We start from the raw sequence: 22,101 nt of genomic DNA, 5'->3' as shown, positions 1-22,101 counted from the left end.
TCTAATTGGAGAAGACCGAGAGTGCTGACTCGCCTTGCCATCTGTGATGTACTTGCAGTTGATTTTGAGGAACTTCTCGGTAAGCGCCTCCTCCTCCTCCGAGGTGGAGGAGACGATGCGGGAGTGGCGAAGAGCTGAGAAAGCTGGAGGTGCCGAGGCTGGGGTGTCTGAGCGAGGACCTCCATCTGAGTCCTGAAAGAGAATCAAATGGTGAAGTCAGTAAAGTCTCTGATCCACCCACGGATGTCTTTAGTCCCCTATTCTCTCTGTACAACATCATCTCCTGGAGTGTACGCACGTACCAAACAGAGTTCTTTCCGACACGGTAATATAATGGCATCTTGTTACCTTAAATCTGAAGGTCATTAAGTCATATATACTGTACAGTTACCTATAATATCCTGATGTGAGGTCATTCTATTGAATCTGTACTTATGTACATCACTCTTGTCTTTACAGTTAGATCTGCCATGGTTTAATTAACAGCGATCGAAACAAGTTCACAGATACTCTGTTGAGGATTACCTCCTGAATATGTGCTAAACGTTAATGAGTAACACATATTAAAACATCGAAATTGGTTTTAAAGTAATCAAACGATGTAATCAGTAACTAACAAGCTCAAATTTTCAACTAGCGCGAGTGAACGGCTCCCGCAGTGCGCGTAAAATCCCCACGGCTGCCGAGTGATGTGAACGTTCAAACGGGTGAATCCACATGACAGTTTTGGGAAATAGAGGCAAGGGGCAGGCAACTTACGTCTTTACAGTTTTATAGACTCTCTTACATCAAGTTAATGTGACGGTTAGTGGAAGAAAGAGCTGGAGGAAACAAACAATATTTCTGTAAAAGTGTATTTTGTTCTTACGGGCATCCAGTGGTGGCGAGAAAGTAGAAAAAGGTCCATGAATATAGAAAGAAAAACACCCTGGTTCTGTACCACTTTGCCTTTAAGTAATAATCTATGTAGGATGAATCATTCTAATGCACATGAAAATATGTTTTTGCTAAAAGAAGCATGGCGTGAACACAGGAGCTCTTATTCTTTAAAAGCAGTATCTTAAATATCTACAGAGCCATTATTTGTTTTTGATTTGTGTGCCTGCATGTGGTCATGATAATAAGTCACATTGCTTGTTGACCTTCCCAGGACAACACTTAAGAAACCTTCTCTGTTCACAGAAAGCGCATGAATGTGCATGCTGATAAAGAATTAAAACCAGCCTCCAAAACATGGATTAGTTATTCAACTCTTGTAAGCTCAGAGACCGAGAGCAGTGTGTGTGTGTGTGTGTGTGTGTGTGTGTGTGTGTTGGAGAAGCAGAGATCACCCAGTGCAGACGCCACGGCTAGATAGTGGGCAGCATGGTCTGCTTCAAAGGAGACCTCTGGCCCACGGCTGTCTGCTGCACTCTGATACACACTCCCACAGCTCCACGCTCACACACGCGTCTATTCTTTTTAGAAAAATCAAACCCAACACACAAGTTGGTGGAATAACTGCTCTTATGGGTACATCCTTGTAAGAATCAGCCTTGCTGGAATTTGGAATTCAGCAAAAAATGAAAGATGACATTATACTGGAAATTATTATTTTCAATCATGTGGAATCGGTGCAACGTCCGTGCACCTGAAGGATCGACGTGACGTTTATTTTGAGATGCTTTCTCTCTCATCGTGGTTAACAAGAATGTTTATCGCAGGAGATTTGGCACCGTGCTCAAAGTCATTCTGATGTTTGCTATGATCTGAACTGAAGCTCTTGACCTGTATATGCATTGCTTTAGGCATTACACACTGCTACTGCATGATTTGATAACTGAATCATTGCATGAATTTGCAAATGTAGTGGTTCCTAATAAACTGGTGAGTGAATAAACCTGCAGCCTATTGAAATGTCATTCGGTAGAACAGTTAAACTTGCTTACTACTTGTTTTGCTGTTATAGCTACTTAGTTCTCTGTGTATCGGACATTTTATTCAACACAGCGTTCACACGTGTGAATATGCTAGCTGCATATTGTTTTATTCGCAAATGTCATTTATGCAATTATTTTCTGTAAATCACCCGCAGGACGTCCGCTAAGCACACATTCAATGTATCGGACTGCACAAGCAAATTTGCTTGGGATCGTAAATCGACCACTTGAGTTGTGTCTTTGACTCAGACAGTGTTATTTTTAGGAATTATACTCAGTGATTAGGGAGATGTTATTTATCAAAATGTATTAAAGCACTTAATTTGGGGACAGTCTGTAAGGACAGCCAGTTCTGTAAAAGCCACATTTTAATGCCTTTAAATCTCTTAATTGTTGTATAGAATTATCGCTGGTTAATGAGTATAATGACCTGCTGCTTTCTTTGAATTGCGTCAGTTCTGGTTGTGGTGCACTTGAATGCATCACTGGACAAAACTGAAGCACATTTTCATGGACAGGTGTGAAACCAGTCAATTTAGATACAACTTCTACTTCTACATGTCTTAGTACCTTACTGATTTGTTGAATTGTTTGCTAATCTCTATTTGCACAATGCATTAAATATCAGTACTTTGGTCGGCGTTATATTTTAACGCATCTGTCCCGTATTGTATTGTTTGTACTGTCTGTCTTGTACTGTTTGTACTAGGACGCACACTATATACATACACACGTTGTTTTTTGTTTTATGTAGCACCACAATTCTGGAGAAATGTTGTTTCTTTTCACTATGTACTGTGTCAGCTATATATGCGTGAAATGACATGACTTCTTAACTGGACTTGACTTTAGAGCTTTACGGCCATTCTGTGAAACCAAAAGCTACAGATTCCCGTGTACAGCACGGAACATCTGAGACACGTAGTATAATTAAGGAACATGAGTAACCTACGTAAAGTAGACTGTCTAGACTGGAGCATTGCAGCATACTGCTGTCTGGCTGTGACTACCTCTTTACTACAAAGTGCTGCACATGACATGCAAAGCTCTAAAAGGTTTAAGACCACTGTATCTTGCTCCAGCACTTCACTTAGCTGAGACAGGCCTCCTGTTAGCACAGAGAATCAGTCACTTTTCCTCAGAAAAAACATTAAAAAAAACTTTTCCTCAGATCGCTCCTGCAAAAGTGTTCCAGAGACCATTACAGCAAAAAGGGTGTTTATAAATCAACGTTAAAGAGACACTTGTTTTATGTAGCTGTCAAAAATAATAATGTATGATCTCACTAATATGTCTAATGATGTCTGCGAATTGCAGGCTGTAAAAGTATCTGAGATGATTATATATATATATATATATATATATATATATATATATACATAATTATTATAGTAAATATGTCATAGGATTTTAGCTTAATATTCGCATATTGTCTAAAACAAATAAAAGAGCGCTTTATTAAGCCGATCTGTACAGCATAATTTCCACATTTCTGCAGGAACTGATCAGCCCCCCAAAAGCTTTCCCAATACACCAGAGGACATTCTCCCCTCCCTCTGACCCCAAATCTCCATTGCCCTGCCACGCTAAGACAGACAGGACCACCCCACAGCCTGAAAAAAGCAACTGAAGAGTCAAAACATGTCTTCCTAGTAGACAATTTTTGCATACAAACTACCTCCTGGGACCCAAATCGGTGCGACACCCTCCGCCCCCTCTTCAGTGCAGGGAGCTGAGCACAGGAAGGGGGCGTGAGTCTAGCACATTACGGAGCGAGCTAGAAATAGTTGGGTGTATTTACAGATCTAATGCTAGCTTACTGTTTAAAACGCTCTCCCTTAGGTTCTCTGCACAAATAGGCACCTCCATTCAAGAGGGAGAAGAGAATGCATTCAAAGACAATTGTTAGAAGCTCTTAGATCTAAAACAATTATAGTAAAAAAAAAATCAGCTGTTTTATCAACCTAACACTGCTTTATGTCTCATGATGCCAAGCTTGGGATCTTGTAATGAGCCTGTGACTCTGTAACTATGGGGCTTTTTACACCTGGTCACTTCATGCGTTTTCTGTGATCAGACAGCTATCCGATGGTAAAAAGACCAGGTCTAAATGCCCTCCGAAACGTTTTTGAGACGGATATAAATCCGATCGTTCAAACCACTTCAGGAGGTGGTCTGGGACGCATTTCAGATGAAACTGGACAGGTGTAAATGAATGTGGTTGTTCAAGCCACATACGTCAGCGCTATACTCCTCCCAAACGGACGTACGTCACTCGCAAGTGATCTTTCACCCAGGTGTCTCGTTGGGGCTTAAAACGCACCGCTGCTGCCAGCGAAAATGCAGCAAACAGTAAATGCTGTTTTTTGTAGCATAACCGTCGTAACGAGTTTTTTTTGTTGTTGTAAGGATTGTGTTCTGAAAACTGCACACACCAAAGCGTGTTCCATTTCAATTACCCCGGAAATGAGGTAAAATATATTTGCATTTTGGGCGGGAGTAGAAAGATCGGATCGATATCCGATTCACCAAGACGCATTTATGTGGCCTAATGTAAATGGAACAGTTTTAACAAATCAGATAGCTATCGGATCAGAGAAAACACATGAAGTGACCAGGTGTAAAAAGGGCCTATGATTCTTATCCACATTCTTTTTCCAACAAAATCAAAAAACAATGTAATAAAATCAAGTTGGTTATGTGATGTGGATCCACTTACAGTAAGTCACATGGGTTAAACCAGTTGTGGGCGATTAACAGAGATAATTATCCCTGACATGACTAGCTTGATTTGTTTTGCTTAGCACGGTGAGCGCCACAAGCTTTGTCTGTTATCTGCTCACGCTGAAAGCAAGCGCAATGTCACACAGCCTACAATTCAAACAAAACTTTAACCTTAACTGTAACGAACTCTAACTACAGCTTTCAGTATCTTCAGCCAAGGACAAGCAAAAAAAAAATAAATAAATAAAATAAATAATAATAATAATAATAATAATAATTAAAACCTCCTCTAGTTCGCAGGATCTGAACTTTGCATGTTCAAACTTAAATAAACAAACAAAAGTTTGGAATAACGATTACATCATCGCTGCTGCTGTAATGTCATTTACCTTTTAACACCAATAAAAATATCCTTCATATGCTTAGTCACGACAGGCCGCAGTGCTTTTCACTAATCAATGCAAGAAAATTACAAAGAGTGATGGATGACATGTCCTAATGCATATGGACAGTTTAATACACCAAAGGGAAACTGATAAACTGCTGCGGAAGCTGGAGTGCAAACAACAGGAAACAACATTTAGTCACAAGCACAGACCAGAACAAAGCGACAGGATCTCTCCCTGTCCATCACAGCAACACTAGATGAACGTGGACCTGTGTGAGCTCGTGTATGTGGAACAGGACAGACGGCACTTCTCATAGGGCGTTACTATGAGCTGTGACACACCGTGAATGTGGATGGCTCACATGTTCTAGTGACTATGATAGCCATAAGAAAGATATTTTCATCCTTGTCAAAATGTCCAGTCACCTCTCATGGCCTGTGAATAAAGGCAGGATCATCCTGATGAGAAAATGAATAAATGCTTCAGTACACGGGACAGAATATAATGATGATGTAGACTAGACGTTTACAACAGCATTAAATTTGTGATTGCAACTGAGATGTTCAATGCACCGAACGACATATTTTAGTTTTTTAATTTCACCTCAGACTTGCTCATTGGGGATAAACACATATACATACATACATACATACATACATACATACAGTGAACTATACATCTTGAATTTTTATTATATTAATTCTTTATACTTCTCCTTATGTTTACCTTCTGCTCTATGTTTATGTTCTTTAAAGCTGCTTTCAGACAATGTCCATTGTAAAAAGCGCTATACAAATAAACTTGAATTGAATTTTGTAACTTATGAGAATAGATTTCATTTCCAATTCTATGTAAAGAATGTATTATAATATAAGTGGTGGACCCTGGTGGGTCCTGTACAGCCCAAAAACTAAATGTTAAATATCTAATTAGTCCGGCTTTGTGATGCAATGCCGTGTTTGCCTTTTGACCGCCCTTGAGAACTGAGTGAGAGTTTAACCTAGTGAAAGCACAAGACTCTAGGCCATGTGCCAAAGCTGCAACACAACGAAAGGCTGTTCGCCAACACCAGACACACGCTGGTAATTAACACTGACCTTCCTCTCCTCTCACCTTCACCCTTGCTTCTCTGTCTTGTGTCGAACGTTGCCTCGTCTTCTGCCTTGCTATCTCTGTCACACACACATGCACGCACGCCTATCTCGCATACGCACGCATCTCCTTCTCCTCTCTCCGTATGCCTTTTTCTCTCTCATACTGTCACGCATGTCTCCTTCTCTCTCTATCTCTCCCCTTCTCTCTCTCTTTCTCTCTCTACACCGGAAGGCTAAATTTAGCACAAGCCAGGAAGTGTGAGGTTGTGCCGCAGGAAGAGGTGCGCTTGATTTGCTAACCGGATCACAGAGAGAGAAAAAAAAACAAAAGAAAAAAGCTCCTGAAGGAAAATTCTATAAAGCGTGAGGAGTTCTGTCAGTTACATCAGCGCTGTTGGATTATATGTCTCTAACCAACTTTTGGAATCAGAAAGGTGATCAGTTGTCCCACAGATCATTTCCCTTCAAATCTATGTCTCTGTGCAGCTTAATGGCTGCGTGATATCAATATTATGATCAATTAAAACACAAGACGCTTCTATGAAATATTGCTGGTATCAACAGTACAGATCGACTCCATCGTCGTTATTCGCTGAAACGACGTTAAAATCTATCGACTCGTTTTTCCTTCTTTCGGTGCGTTAAGTAAAATAATTTCGAAAAAAGGTGGCAACGTTGCAGAGAAGAACGATTTTGAAAAGAATTGTAGCACTGTAGAATTGTAGCATGCGTCATTGAGAGCACAATTTAATAAGAAGCAGAAGCTCCTCCTAACAAAGAGACTGCGGTCTCACCCTCCTCTTTCACCGCATCCTTTTCCTTTCAGTACACATGTTAAAGCTGACTAATGTTTTATTAGAAAAAAAAGCAGAATTTTTCTAAACACTAGACTGGACACGATTAAATAATGCTTTTTAGTGATCTGTATCTAATATTCATATTTAAGCCTGTTGTGGGTGTGGCCTAAAACGGAAGAGATGTCTTTCTTTCTTTTTTGAGCATGAACCCTAACAGAGGTAGAAACGCCAGCAACGTCGGTCAGCACGGTGTGTGAACACTGGCTGTGAAAGTTTCTCAGCTACATCGCTCCAGTTTGTAATCAGCCTCGACTAAATGTTTTCTGAATGTTCTCGCAAGTAAAAACATCAAAAACAAACTTCAGTTCCTCAACTCATGCAAATCTTTGGTGTGTGTGTTGCAGAATCCCAGTCATGGTACACACCTCTAGTCTCATCCGGATGCCTTTTGAACCTTTCAGGCAAGCTTTCAAAAAACAAACAAGCAAAACCAGAAGATTGTGTCTCCTATTTATGTCTGTAAATCGTAACTCTTTAGAATACTTCTATTAATTCTGAATTGTGTATCAGAATAATCGGTATTCACAAAATCTCCTATAACAGAAACACAGCTGCAATCCTGTTCTGGTCTCCAAGGTCAGTGTGTGCTTGAATAAGGTTACTGATTAATTTCAGGAGAAATCTGATGATACGTTTCGCCACTTTTGTCAACATGTGTGTGCCAGAAGGACACACTAGCATGCAAACGTTTAACTCTTGCCTTGCAAAGTGAATAAACACAGCTCCTCGTCCACTGCCATTTCGTTTCTGGTTCTCTTAAGTGTTAACTACCGAACGAATATTACAGCGCCGCTCGTACAAACTAAACCCTGTGGCAGCAATTCACTGCAGTGCTTCATTACGTATGAGCACACTGATAATAAATACTCCCAAGTAATATATAAGTGCCGAGACTGAGCAAGTCGACAATAATAACTTTTTAATTAAAAGATTTTTAAAGGCTGAAGGAAACGAGATCTATATCAGGTGCAGTGAAAGACATAAATGGTCTTTAGACACAGCTACTGGCACTGAGAACAGGTCTGTTCTCTAATCACCTAAAAAATATGTATTGTATATGGAGAAAGAAAAAGGGAGTCTTAAAGAAGGCAAACAGACTGGCAAGAGTGAAAAGAACAGAAGACACACACACGCACACACACGCACACACACACACACACACATATATGAATATATAATATTTCATGCAGTGTATAAAACGAAAGGTTTTGCATTACATGCTGTACTGAAATCGAGTCTATGCTCCGTAACAAAACTGTAATAAAAACGGACATGTTTATTTATATATCTTCCAGATGAATTGTGATATATATACGTAGGTTAGTGGGGGAAAACGAACCGAGAGCTAGGCACACAATCTGCAAAACCAAGAAGAGTTCATGCTTAGTAACCTCGGCAGCATGAGAGAAAGCTATCTTGCGCGTGTAGCATTCTGCAGCTCGAAATCGTCGTGTGGAAACAAAGCACAATGCTAAGTCATCGCATTGATGGGAGTATGCGAGTGCTTCATGCTGTCTGCTCATGTTTCCCTCGACTGAGTCATGTGTATTCACCGCGATTGAATTAAACAATAGTTAAAGGCTAAAATGAAGATCCGAAGGCGCCTCAGTGGAAAAGCACAGCTGAAACAAAATCGTACGCATGAATAAGCCTTACGTTAAAAGGGTAGAATTTGGGCTTAACAGTCTGCAAAAGACTGATATGCAATGTGTTTATCTTCTCTTCGACCGTGTTGGAATAAAAAGCCCCTGAAAGTAGATGGAGACTCGTGTACGTCACCTTTTCTAGTTCGGCCTCGGAGGAAGTAGGAGACAGGGGGCTGATGGGGCTGAGAGATGGGGAACTGCCAGCACTTGACACATACTCAGGATCAGGAACATACAGAGCCTATGAAAGAACACAACACCACCACAACACAACTTAACACTACACACATGGCAGGCTTTAAGAACACGGAGGCTCAAAATAAAAACAAAGCCATTACTTACTTACATTAGTATCTTTTACTGAAGCACTACTTGAACCAAAATTACTAATATAGCTAAATAATGCATTTAACTTAAACAAGTCTAGTAGAATTAATGCATGAACATACGGGAATAAACTTTTTCATAGCCACAATTTACCTGCGATGTCTCGGTTTGATTAATACAATCTAGATGTAAGTATTAATGAGAAGCAAAAAACGTACACTACAAAAAAAAGGAGCAAGGTGAATGCAATAGTCATCATCTATGTTCTTAAATTGCGGTCTGTAAGTATATGTATATGTTCAGCATGAAGATCTATGAGGATTTCACTGAAAAATAGTGAAAATTGATTTCTAACAAATGTGATCTTCAGCAGCTCCCACAATCTCAAACCGATTGCGACACGTGTGTTTGGGAAAATAGCAAGGTGTTTATAACATGTTTATTTGCTTTCTGCATAGCCTCGCTGTTTGCACTCTGTGCTCAAGTACGAGTAATGGCCTTGCTGCAAAAAGCAGATGGCTGAAGCGTGGACATTTGTGGATAGTATAACTGCTTAGAAACAGGCTGAGGCTTGTCAGAAATCTCGGTGAGAAAACGTGGGGATATTGAGTGTAGTAAAGTAGGACGAGAATAAAAGTGGTGGTGTAAGTGATGTGGAAAATAGAGTGCTGTAGGGTGAGGTGTAGATGGTACAGATGAAAAGAAAGGAGCACACCTGTCCGGGGACGACGGCTCTGGAGAACAGCTTGTTGAGCTGAACCAGCTCATTGGGGGTGGTGTCAAACTTCAGTGCTATGCTGTTCAGAGTGTCCCGCGATTCCACCTGGATCAGACGCAACACAAACAAAAAACAAAACAAAACAGTGGAAGCGTGAATAAACAAACAAAAACAAACAAAAACAAACCAAAGATAAAGGAAACATCAATCAGAATACAATTTGTTAAATCAGCTCAGGTGTGTTTCCTGAGACGTACCGGCACATTTCAAAGGTTCAGAACAATGAGTGGTGAGAATAGACGGGAACATAGCTGTACAAACTAAAAGTAGGTTATGTGACTAAACATTAATTAAGATCTTAATTCAGACATATGATGAATAACGTTTCCTGTGTGGTGAGTAATAAACCGGTGACGCGTCATTGTTAATCATTTATCTATTTTTAAGCAGCTCCGTTTTGAACTTGTGTCATAACACAATGGTCTTCTGAACAGAGCTAGACACTAAACACACAGTGTAATGTGGTAATTAAATGCAGTTTAATGGTACATGCACAGCGCGCGTGATGATAATATCTCTACGCACCTTTACTCATCATTTGATGCCACTATGTTTAGCCATTTTGAGGCTATAAAGTATTGGGATACGAATGTAACGGCTCTAACTGTTCTGTATCGACATGGACTGTCGCACTACAACACCTGTATTTGTATCGAAGCCAACATTTGGGTATCATTACGACCCTAGACAGAAATGAATAATCATTATCCGTGACAAAATGTTTGTCTTTCGCACAACACGTCCTAATGACTAGTATCTCAAGAGGCTCTAAACTGAGATGGTGAGGAAAGGAGAGCATGAAAATGACTCAGAAAAATAAAACGAGAGAGGGTACGTCAGTCATCGCCGTTTAATAAAAATAAAAATAAAAAAAGGGGGGGTCACATCACTCATTCCGGAAAAACAAAACAAAAAACAAAACAAAACAAAAAAACAGAACTGTCCTGTGCCACAAAGAAGAAAACGAACATCTGTAGTACTAGCAGTGGTTAACCTTGAAAAGGGAAGTGGAATGACCCGAGACATAGGCGTGAGTTAGAGAAAGCACTTGAATTGACTGAGTTAGGACTCGACTTGCAATTGAACTCCACTGACTAATGATTTGACTGGGACGATAAACAGAAGACCAGTGAATTTTCAGCCTGGATAAAAACAACATAACTGTGAACGTAAACTAATAAAGAACAAAAACCTACCGATTGGAACAGCTAAATAAATACGGCTTTGTCTGTCAGTTTCGTGTGCAATACTGTAATGAATGATTATAATGTTAACGTTACCACAATCACTAACATCTTCAAAAACACTCACTTCCTGTTACAAACAGGCTGTTTACGAGGTCTTTGACTTCACCAAAACACCGCTGTAACGTCCGTGCTTCGAATAAGAGTTCGGTGTTATATTTCTGCTACAAAACCTCCAGTGTGATGGATTAAAGTGAATTATAGTGCAGTTTAAATACTGCTAAAGGCTTGAGTGTTGGCTGCAGTTCATGACTAAAGATCAGACACTTGATATGAACTTGCATAAAGTCACTTATGCCCATCTCTTAGAAAGGCTCAGGAAAATGTTTATGAGAATTGTCAGCTCTCTTCTATGGAACAGAAACAGGCAGCATTTAAATGCTCAGATTCTCCATCTGTTCCTCAGCACATACACCTGTTCGTATAATTAATGAGAATCTCCGCTGCTTCTTAAGAGACCCTTTTTACGCTCTGTGTTTTTTATTCATTTTAAGATGTACTATTTTTTATCAGGCAAGGTGGAATGCGGGGAAATCAGTTGATGCATATTGCAACCAATCTCTGGCCTGACTGAAAAAGGAGGTTTGCTTTCATGTCATCGAATAAAACCTTAAATAAATCTTGGGTAAGGAGTGTTCAGGCTAAGTTTATAGGTCTAGACCGTGTAACACACACACATTCTTTGTTATCTATCCTGCTGTCTTTGGAAGTTAATGTGTAGGTTAGTCAGGTCCCAGTAATGAACAAATCTAAACAAAGAATATGTGAAATTCCCCTTTAAGGAAAGGGTGTTGGAGTCCCAGTGGAGATAACAATCACCAACAAAGACCATTTATCACCAGTCATATTGGCAGTAAAAGCTGCACCAATAGTCTCTCTTCTATAGTTGTTTGCCCCTGACATGCTTATTGACCCACTTTACTGTACTGCATTGCATCTTTACCAGCCCCCTGGATGACATCAATACACCGACATCACATCACACTCACCCGACTCGCTGAAGGGCGTTCAGTGGAAACCAATCAGACACCTATTTGGGGAACACCTCCGGGCTTTAAAAGGAAAGACAATTGGATCAATTTTGTTTAAATATAGCAAAGTCGAAGGCGATTTGACCTTTAAAATCGTGCCGCTGAGGGAAATGACAACAAACGGGATGCCGTGTCTTACTCTAAACCGTTAACGTGTAAAGAGCTGAAATCCTGGGACCTGGCATTATGATTATGGTACTATTATGCATCCTTTCCTGCTTTCATTACAAAATAAACAGGCTATGAAAACATATAGAACTATGATGTCTTATCGTGTATTTGGGATACTTATGCAAATTAGGTATGACATGGCAGAACAAATCCAAACAACTGGATTAAAAAAAATTATACTTGGAAGGAAGTAGCGGACACTGCTAGTGCCGTCGGTGAGTTTATGTACCGAGCGCATTTAGCTTGCTTTGCTAATCTGCCAATAAACCTACTGTACTAAGCATGTAACATAAAAATCATGCTGACTTGTTGACAGATAAAATATCACCACATAATAATATCTCAATGCTGGCGATCCACAGCAAAGGTGCTTCGGATCAGGGCTGGGATGATTTGCTGTTAAAATCAATGTACAAACAAAGAAAAGAACAATGCGCTCCAGATAAGCACCGGACAACAAGGTTTCTCCCAACAAGATTTGCTAAGGCATTGTGAGTATGAGGCTCATGATATTCCTGCTTGTCTAATTTCAGTTTGGGTTCAGATGCTAGCCGATCATGCTCATCCATTAGGTCAAGTAGAAAAATTAATATGTAATTTAGCACTTAGCGCTAATTTAACCGGTAAGCTGTCCTTAAAAATGCTCTTCATGTAAAAAAGTAGTTATTAATTTTAATTTGCCTCATTAAAGGGCTGATATGTTACTTAGTGCTTATTTACATTTTTAACAGTTTGGGATTTATGTTTTATTTACAGGAATGCACTTTGCACAAACAAACAAAACTTTCATATTGGAGTCTTCTTGTTTGTTTATTATTGTTATGGAAAAAGAAATATTTATATTGAATCTTGATTGAGAATGAAATAAATGTGTATGATTTTGTGTTTATACTACAATAACTATCTGGTGTTTTATTAATGTTTACTAAGAACGTTCTACATTTTAATAATTTCCATGCTTTCTTGTTCTATAAATCTGATTATTGGTGTGTGTGTTTTTTTTTTTATATTTATGTCTGAACAGCCTAATTTTTTTTTAGAGTTTCTAAAACAAACAAACAAACAAACAAACAAACAAACAAACAAACAAACAAACAAATAAAAACATAATTTGGCACCTCCTGCCAGATAGAAGTCAATATTCCTAACGCCATTTCGATGGAGGCTTTCTTTCATCCTCTCAGCCTGGCACCGATCATTGATTCCCTGAGTGCCTTTTGTGAGCACCTCTATCATGGCCTATATATTTTTAGCTTCTAGCCACTTTCCGTGCGACTAAATACCAAACCCGCCGCGCAATCCCCTCAGCAGCCACTAACATCTTTTTCTTGTTAGATAGTGGAGTTATGATATTTCAGCTGCTGGAATGGGAACGCCATTGCTTTAGAATTAAACTGGTGTAGATAGAGTAAGTCCATTTCTCACTGTTCACCAAACTGACCCATACTGTAAAGCGTAGCAAGCGTTGAGTACTGTAAATCTCAAAAGCAGGGGTCACATTAATTTAAAATATTCTGACCTGTGTCGTACCCAGTGATACTGCAGCCGATTGGACTAATTTGGAACCAATGATGTCCTTTTAATACAATGAAACACAGGGGTCCCGTATTCATCATCTTGAGGCACATACTAATCGCAAAGCTAACCTCAATGTAAGGGTCATGAAAAATCTAAGCTTTTGTGCAGGTTTTCTAGACAGTAGCTATTAACATTAGTTGATAAGACGAAGGTGAGTAAATGGATTTTATCTGTGAGAGTGTGTGTATGAGAGAGATATGTCTTTTTAAAACTGCTAGAAAAATATGAAATGCTGAGCAAATTTACATCGCTCACAAACCCGTCTTTTCACTGTCAGCTCGGGACACACACGTGGATGATATTTTGTTGTGATGGACTTGACTTAAAACAAGAAGCACGATTAAAGAAGCTGACTGGACACATGTGCTTCTTGTTGTCATGGTAGCGAGTACTTAGACGTGTCCATAATCTGTTATCTTTGTGTCGATAATGAGAAGTTTCATATTTAAGTTTCAAGGTCTGGATGTAGGATAAATAAAACAAAGAAAATGGCACTCTCCATTCAAAGTGCTCAAGCACAGGAGGCTTGTGAGGGGGTCATGAATAAATAGAAAACAGAAAACCAAGCTCTTTGCATGTGCACATTCACAGACAAACCCAATCCTGAGGAGCACTACTACAAATTTTCAACAAGGAAAGAAAGGTGAAGGGACAATCCCTAATCACGAAACTGCAGGAGGAAGAGTGTCATCGTAATGGAAATAATATTACAGTGAATGGTGTAATCAAGCAGAATGTAAAATTAGAGGAGGAGTTCTCGAACGGCTCCTGGTCTCCGATCCTGGACTCGCGGTTTCGGCATGACAGTTGCCATAGTGACACTGTCATCGCTATAGCCTTGTGGAATGCGGTGCCAAACTGTGTCGCTGATCGTTTACAGGCCTAATTTTAGCTTTGTGGTCATGTCAGGACGTGACATTCTGTCCTTCAGACAACACTGGGGAAAAAAGATATAAGAATAAGAATAGTATAACTCTCTCTGCCTCCCATCTGCCATCAGTCATACGATAGCAAAAAAAAAGACAAACAAAACAAAACAAAACAAAACAAGAGAGCTGGGGCTAGAGATAAGACTGCTCTCTTCTCTGCCGTCCTCTGAGAACAATGCTTGTGTAGGTTGAGAATCCAGAAGCAGAAAAAAGTTTGGGCAACACTCTGCTGACCAAAACGTTAAAACTCAACAGCATATAGAGAAACCGTTGAGAGATGTTGACCTTGAACTTGGCTTGTAAACAGAAAGCTTTATGTCATTTTGTCTCATAGCTGTTTTCTTTACACCTGTTAATAATTAGTAATCTGGGATTAATTCATTAAAGGTGGGGTGCACGATGTTTCAAAAATGCTTCAGAAAACTGAGTCAGGCCGATTAACAAAACAAACGTGTAGCCAATTAGCAGAAAGGGGCGTGTCTTCCCAATATGTGGTGGAGAGGGTGTTCAGTGCGCATGTCTGACATTAGCCCGGAAGCGATTGAAACATTGACGTGGCAGATACCTCTGCAGTTACCTCTGCCTCAAGTTCTAGGTGTTGAATGTCAACACACAGTACTGCAAAAACACATTTGACCTGTATTACCATAGTATTACTCATTAAGTTCATTTATTGATAAAAATATCCCCTCGGCCAGCTGCCCCAGCAGGTTCCGCCATAATAGTTGCCTGGGTTACGTATGTATGTGTGGGGCGGAGCTATCAAAACAGGGGTGACACCCATTTGGGTTAGGGGCGTGTTTGTTTAGGTGATTTCAAATTTCAACATTGGCTTTCAAACATCGTGCACAGCACCTTTAAATGGACAACCAAGCAGATTTCAAACTGTAACCATGCAAGAACACCACTGGAGCTACTCCAAGGACAGCAATGACATTTTCTTTGTTTGCTGACTTGCAGGTTGCACAAGGTCACTAAAATATCCTCTTTGTTTTTCAATGTTTTATTGAGAGAAAAAATGAAAATAAACAACAAGCACTTTTTAGCAATATACTGTGTAAGATGGCCGGTCTCAGTATCGTTATTGCAGAAGGCCGGCTGTGTTAATGGCTAGTCTAAAAAGTGCTCAGTAGCTCTTGAAACGGCAGCTGAGACATGACAATATTCTCCTGAGACACATTCGGCTTGAGTAGCCGTCCTGCATTTACTGAAGCATCAGCATGCCAGCGAGCAATCAGCGGTGCTCTGGAGAATCTGCAATGAACTAGCCAATATGGCTGAATGTATAGCTGAGTTGTCTAAGTCACAAGGGTTTAATACAATATAAAAATTGTGCAAGCTGGACTGCAGCTATGTTGTTGCTGAAAGCTTGGTTTGCTTATTTTCTATTTGAACTCATGCAGTCTATAAATAGTAAGAGAACAGGATATACTGAGCACTGAAATCTGTCTCTCTGATCTATGTATAAGAATAGAGAATAACATTTCCAGATAAATCAACAAGGAAGACATAAAAAAACTTTCACTCCATTTCCTCCGGTCCAAACGTCATTTTAAACGACTGAACCAAAACCTGGACCTTGCTTAACTGGTTGCTTTCTTGGTGACATTTCGTTTCCTCCCCTTCTCTAGCCATTTTCTTTTCGACAAACATTGCTTCTCGATAAAGACACAAAGGCGTGCCTCTTTTACCAAGTGGAGAAACGTATCAACAATGGTGGTTATGAAGAGATAAGGTCTGGCCTAGAATTGCTCAATCCACAAGAGACGTTCAGAGAACTAGCTAATGTCAACATTCAGACCAGTTTAAAATCTCTGTGAGGTCCCTGAGCAGACCTACATGCGTAGAACCATCAACATGTCTTGTCATCTTCAGCCCTCATTTCCTACATCCAAGTCCCAATTAGTGGAAGTTGAAGCACAGGGTAACTGGTAGAGACAGAAGACAGTGAGAAACTCACCCTGTTGTATGCATGTAAACAGAAATCAGCCAGATAAACCCATGTCTGCGTCTCTCCCTGCCCCTTTCCTCCTCAAACTGTGACAAATCCCTCCTTTGCACCCTTTGAACACTATGCTGTGGAAAACAATCGGCCCTGTCACTCATTCTTGGGCGACTAAGACGGATGTGAAGGAAGAGAAAGTGGGGAAATGGAGGGTTGTGAATGCTGGAGTGATGCCCGAGGCTGCTGAGCGTCACAGGAAAGGCTCAGGAGGACCAGGATGGCAGGCTGCAGTTATAACCAATGACAACCCCACAGCGTGGCACAGATGGCCGACTCGGGTTCTGCTTGGTGCCAGTTATCAACAGGGTCAGGTGCCAATCCACTGGGCTCGGTTACAACTCCCCAGTGGACAGCACTGATCATCAGCGGCAGGAGAACTGGCTGGTTGTCTATGCCCCTGCCTATGTAAGGCTTGTTGCAGAAGGCAGTCTGCAGCTGGAAATCTGAGGGTCATTTCAAGAACATGTGTGGTAGAGTAAACCCAAATGATTGCTCACTTCCCGCTTCTTGTCTCTATCTGGCTGAGTCCCTTTCCCCGCTTCTCTTTTTTCCCCCTCATCATTTGTCCCCCCTTCTCTTCATCACCCCTCCTTCCTGTCTCCCTTTCGTCTCTCCCTCCCTCTCTCGTTGTGTATACATGTCTCATGCTCTTTCACGTCACACAGGCGCTAAATCAAGCAAAAATGCTAATGTGCATGGAAGGTCATTTGTGAACACTGCTGGTATGCATGGTAATGACCAGCAGGAACAAGAGCTTTTTCACTATAATGCATACGGATAGAAAAACTATAAACAGCTATACAAACACAAACACACACACACAGCTGTTTCTCTTCCCATAACCCATGTTGTTTACATCCAGCTCCATCTTCCTGCACGCACACACACACACACACACACACACACACACACACACACACACACAGAGTAAGCCGACACGGGACATCCGACGTTACTGACTTTCTGATCGGGATGCGTCCAAAGAGAAATGCAGCATGCACACACACACGCACACACACACACACACACGTGCCGGTGACTTTGATGTAAACACTTCATATTAAATATATACAAATGCTGACAGCAACATCAGGATGCAAAGCAAAATGAGGAAAGACGAAAGGAAACCAGACACAACACATGCAGACAACACAGCAAAATAGAATAAGGATTTCACTTACGGAATACTCGATGGTCCCCTTGGGTCGCTGGAAGGACATACGGCGTCCATCCTTCTTGTCAGGTGTCTTCTTCTGGCCGGTATCTGAAAGCAAGCGAGGCAAGGTGCGCATTATGTTCATTCTCCTCTCACAGCTTGTCACAAGCTGCCGCGTTTCCGAACCTCACGGCTAGACAGCTCATTCGTCAGTGGCGTTTGAGCAGTTCCTGCCAGCCAGCTTGTGCTGCGAGCTGATTCTCTCTCGCCGCTTTTTCTCTCTACTCTTGCTCTTCCTCCCTCCCTTCTTCCCTCCCTAATGCTTCCCCCTCCCTCTCTCCTTCCCTCACTCTCTTTCTCTCTCGCAGCATGGCACAATGACAGCAAGAGAAGGTGCCTTCACCTTGCTCTGCTTCTAGCTTTTTCTGTTTCATGCATTTAATGACCTCTTATAAGGGTGGACACGAATTTACGTGTTCGTACACGCACGTGTGTATGCTTTAGCTGCAAAGTCTTCATATTCGGACTAACCGGGGACATTATATTCCGCCCCTAAAAGGGTCTGTGAATGAGAACCTAGCATCTGGAGAGATGTGTGTGTAGGTTCATCAGAGGTACCCGGGTTGTTCGGTTAGACTGAATGAGCAGCCTGTGTCTAACAGGTTCCTCAATTGAGTTCGTGTGACAAAAGAGAGCCTCAGCTGAGGCACCATGAGTCATACACCAGCCCTGCTATTTCTGGGGTTCTGGCGCGTCAAGGAGACAGCAAAACCAGGGAGTCTGCTCTGCATTGATCACTGATGTGCGAGCAAAGATGAGCACATACAGCTTTAGGGGTTTTTTTTTAGGTTGTGGCACTGGTTTTTATAAAAGGTGTAAAATTTTTAAGAAACCCATGTGTAGGAAATGCCGGACTGTTACTAAAAATATTTTTTTAATGTTTCAGGAATAAGATGAGGGATAGAGAAACGTTTACAGCTCTGATATTTTGACATTTTGTGTATATACAATTCAAGTGTAATTCAGCTTTGGTCAATGTTGCGGTGATGCATGTTTCTAAATGACTATCTAACAAAGCTAGAGAAAATTTTTACTAAACTAGCCAACCATCTAGGTGTTATATTGGTTGAAAAGGTTGGCTGTTTTAACTAATACAACTGACGGCTAAATGCAGGGCAGAGTGCAATCAGAAGGCATTGGCAGTGTAAACTGGAATAAATCTCCTGGTTACAAAATTGCACATTTTGACAATATACAGTAGTACACAGTTACAGAAGTGACACGATTTATAATCACACTATCTGGTGTCACTCAGATAAGGATGGGTTCATATTTGATTCTGATTCCTGTCAAAATTTCTTCCTAATATCTTCTCGGGGAGTTTTTCCTTGCCATCGTCACCTCCGGCTAGCTCTTTAGGTTCATGTTCCTGTAGTGGTATACAAATAAAACTGAATTAAATGGTGCATAAAAGTCTTTCCACATCATTTTAGTGAAAAATCCAGTGATTTTGTGATTTCTGACATTTTATATGATTCTTTCCTCTCTGGCAGATAAATGCTACTGGCAGACAAACATTTCTTATTTCACATTTATTCACTGTGAGCGGCAAGTCATTACACAATCTGAGCAAATTCCAGACTGCATCATAAATGAGCACTGGCACTAAGCAGTATTCCTAAAAAGTAATGATACTAATTGTACTAAATAATGTATTTCATCCTTTAGTCTGTTGAATGTTTGTTCACATGTTAGATAAAACTCAAGCACACCCCCCCCACACACACACACACATAGCAACACCTCCAATTATTCATGAATTCTCAAGCCAAAAAACTAGGTAATGACAACTAGCATATATGAAATAAATCGTCTGACTTTCATCAAATGTTCACAAGCTTCCTGTCAAATTAGAGAACAAACAAACAAACATCCAGCATCAAATCCATCATGACCATACTATTGCAGATTTTCTCACACCTACTTAGCTGGGACGCTTTTCCGCTTTCTTTGGTCAGGTAGAACCGGTCTCGCTCTTCTCTGAGCTCTCTACCAGCCATTTCTGCCAGCAGTACTGCTTGTCGCTGGGTATTTTTTATTTGTGTTTTTTCGCACCACACTGTGCAAACTCTAGAGACCATTATGCATACAAATCAGCAGATCAGCAGTTCCTGAAATAGTCTGGCACCAACAACCATGCCAAAGTCTATAAAAGTCACATTTGTCCTTGATTCTGATGTTTGATTTGTACATGAACTGAAGGTCTTGCTGTGTAGATGCATGACTTTATCCGTGGCGCTGCTTGCCATGTGATTGGCTGACAGGACTATATGAATGAGCAGGAATACAGTTCATCCATTTCCAGTATTCCGGCAGCTGAATTGAAATGTTTAAGCTTTATACCTTGCAAAATACATTCATACGGAAAGAAAGCCAGCCATTGAAGCATGTTTGGTTAAAAATCTATAAAACCTCTATTCATATACGTGTTATGTGCTATAAAATAGGCCTTTTTACACAGCAGCCTTATGAGAAAAACAAAGAGTCTAATATTTGGCTCAGCACCAACTCCCTCGAGAGTGAGTCAGTCACTCCGCAGCTCCAAAACATTCCTCCATCAGATGATTCTATCTCAGCAGCTTCGCCACCCTGACAAACCTTTAATAGACGTTTGTGTACTACTTATTTCACACCTTTTCTAGTACGCAAAACTTCAGGAACAAGACGATACTATGTTAATGAGTCAGTCATTTTATACTTTACTAGTTGTTCTTAGTAATAACGTGAATCGTGAATATGTTCCTGTGTGTTCAGTAGGTAAAGTGTCTTGCGTAAGGGCTGATATTTGACTACATAATTTGCCTAGCGCAAACCCAGAGGCTGTGTATTGTTCCCTTGCGCAGCAGAGCCACTGACAACACTTTAACTCCCGACGTATATAGATTATGTCGTTATACATAGTATCCGTGACACGTGTTTTCAAATATTAAAAAACAATATCCTTAAAGACAAAGAAGTAATTGAAGCCAGCAGCAGTAACACGGTATAAAGCTGCTCCTCCAGTCACATGACTTCACTTCTGAAAGCCTTGTGTTTGCTCACACAAAGTGGCCTCGCATGGACAGATTCGTCCTGGCCAGGGATCAGGACTGACTTTCACCTTTAGTTAACTCAAAACTTGAGCTCATCTGTTAAATAGCTGGGACCTCATTTCTTAAACATTCATGCAATCGCAACCAGATAAATCAAAGACTTTTTTATCACTCATGGTTTCCCCTCTAATCTAGCACCATTTTGAGATTTCTTTTTTTTTTTTTTGAGTGTGACTATTTAACCATAATGCACTGCAGAATGGTGTGAGAGGACTGAAGGGGCACTGAACTACATTACCCATCAGCGACATGCTTTCTATCACCTGCACCTGTGTCTCAGTCTATCCATCCATCCATCCACAGTGAGTGTGTGAAAGAGTTGAACACTTTTCTGACACTTAAGACACCCAGGCAATTATTTACTTTGACAACTTGGTTTACTGCCAGTTGCAATTGCCCAGCTGAAGTTATTTTTAGTTCGCCCACTTATACACAGCTAAGAATGGTGGTGGATGCACCATAATAAGCAGGTGGGTCATGGACACACACACACACACACCCCAACAGAGAAACAGTGTCACAGCACAGTTTTTTGTGTCAAATCTAATAGCTTTCTGGCTCATTTGTGCCATGCATGGCACATTAGACTCCTGCACCATCAGCTGCCTGATCTGTTCGAGGATTCGATAGCGCTGTAGTATAAAGTAGGTTAATCTACATCAGGATTCCACAATTCAATAATCACCCGGTTTAAAAGGTAGGCTGAGAAATCTCTCTGGACTGGAACAGGGAAAACCCTGACCTAAATCGTAACGTGTACAGTTTATGATTCGTGTGTTCCACCTACGCACACAAGTCACAACGGTGCTCACTGTAATGTGTACAAAGATTAATCATATGCATTAGAGATGGAATGTGTGGAGCGAATTCTCAACATTTATAACCTAATTGAACCAGTGGCAGCTATAACTCATGATGAAAATATATATATAGTGTGTGTGGGGCCCATAGCTCCAGATCACAATGACACACACGCGTTATCCATTATGCATTTTACAACCAGATTACAAGTTAAAAATATCTCCATAAAAATGGAGCTCTTGTGTTTTTCTGTCATTCCCTGCACCGATCAAGTCAGTGACTTTGCTCATACAATCAAAT

At 40.6% G+C, this 22,101-nt stretch overlaps 1 protein-coding gene across 8 annotated transcripts in view; it reads right to left on the bottom strand.

The window, feature by feature from the left end:
* Nucleotides 1–22,101, bottom strand: part of oxr1a (oxidation resistance 1a) — a 147,313-nt gene that overhangs the window by 19,119 nt on the left and 106,093 nt on the right. For 5 of the 8 annotated variants that reach the window (XM_060861337.1, XM_060861345.1, XM_060861336.1 and 2 more), the window contains 4 exons: nt 17,874–17,956; nt 9,672–9,779; nt 8,763–8,870; nt 34–192 (listed from right to left, as the gene is read on the bottom strand). In XM_060861337.1, the coding sequence (XP_060717320.1) occupies nt 34–192; nt 8,763–8,870; nt 9,672–9,779; nt 17,874–17,956 (458 nt within the window). Of the gene's footprint in view, nt 1–33; nt 193–6,129; nt 6,346–8,762; nt 8,871–9,671; nt 9,780–17,873; nt 17,957–19,832; nt 19,985–22,101 lie in introns of those variants that run through there. The other 3 variants (XM_060861338.1, XM_060861342.1, XM_060861343.1) reach the window with 3 other exon arrangements.

The sequence above is a fragment of the Tachysurus vachellii genome, chromosome 25 (assembly GCF_030014155.1).
Source record: "Tachysurus vachellii isolate PV-2020 chromosome 25, HZAU_Pvac_v1, whole genome shotgun sequence".
NCBI classification, from domain to species: Eukaryota; Metazoa; Chordata; class Actinopteri; order Siluriformes; family Bagridae; genus Tachysurus; species Tachysurus vachellii.
Note: the sequence above shows the minus strand (reverse complement) of the source record. Positions and strands in the feature narration are given on the sequence as shown.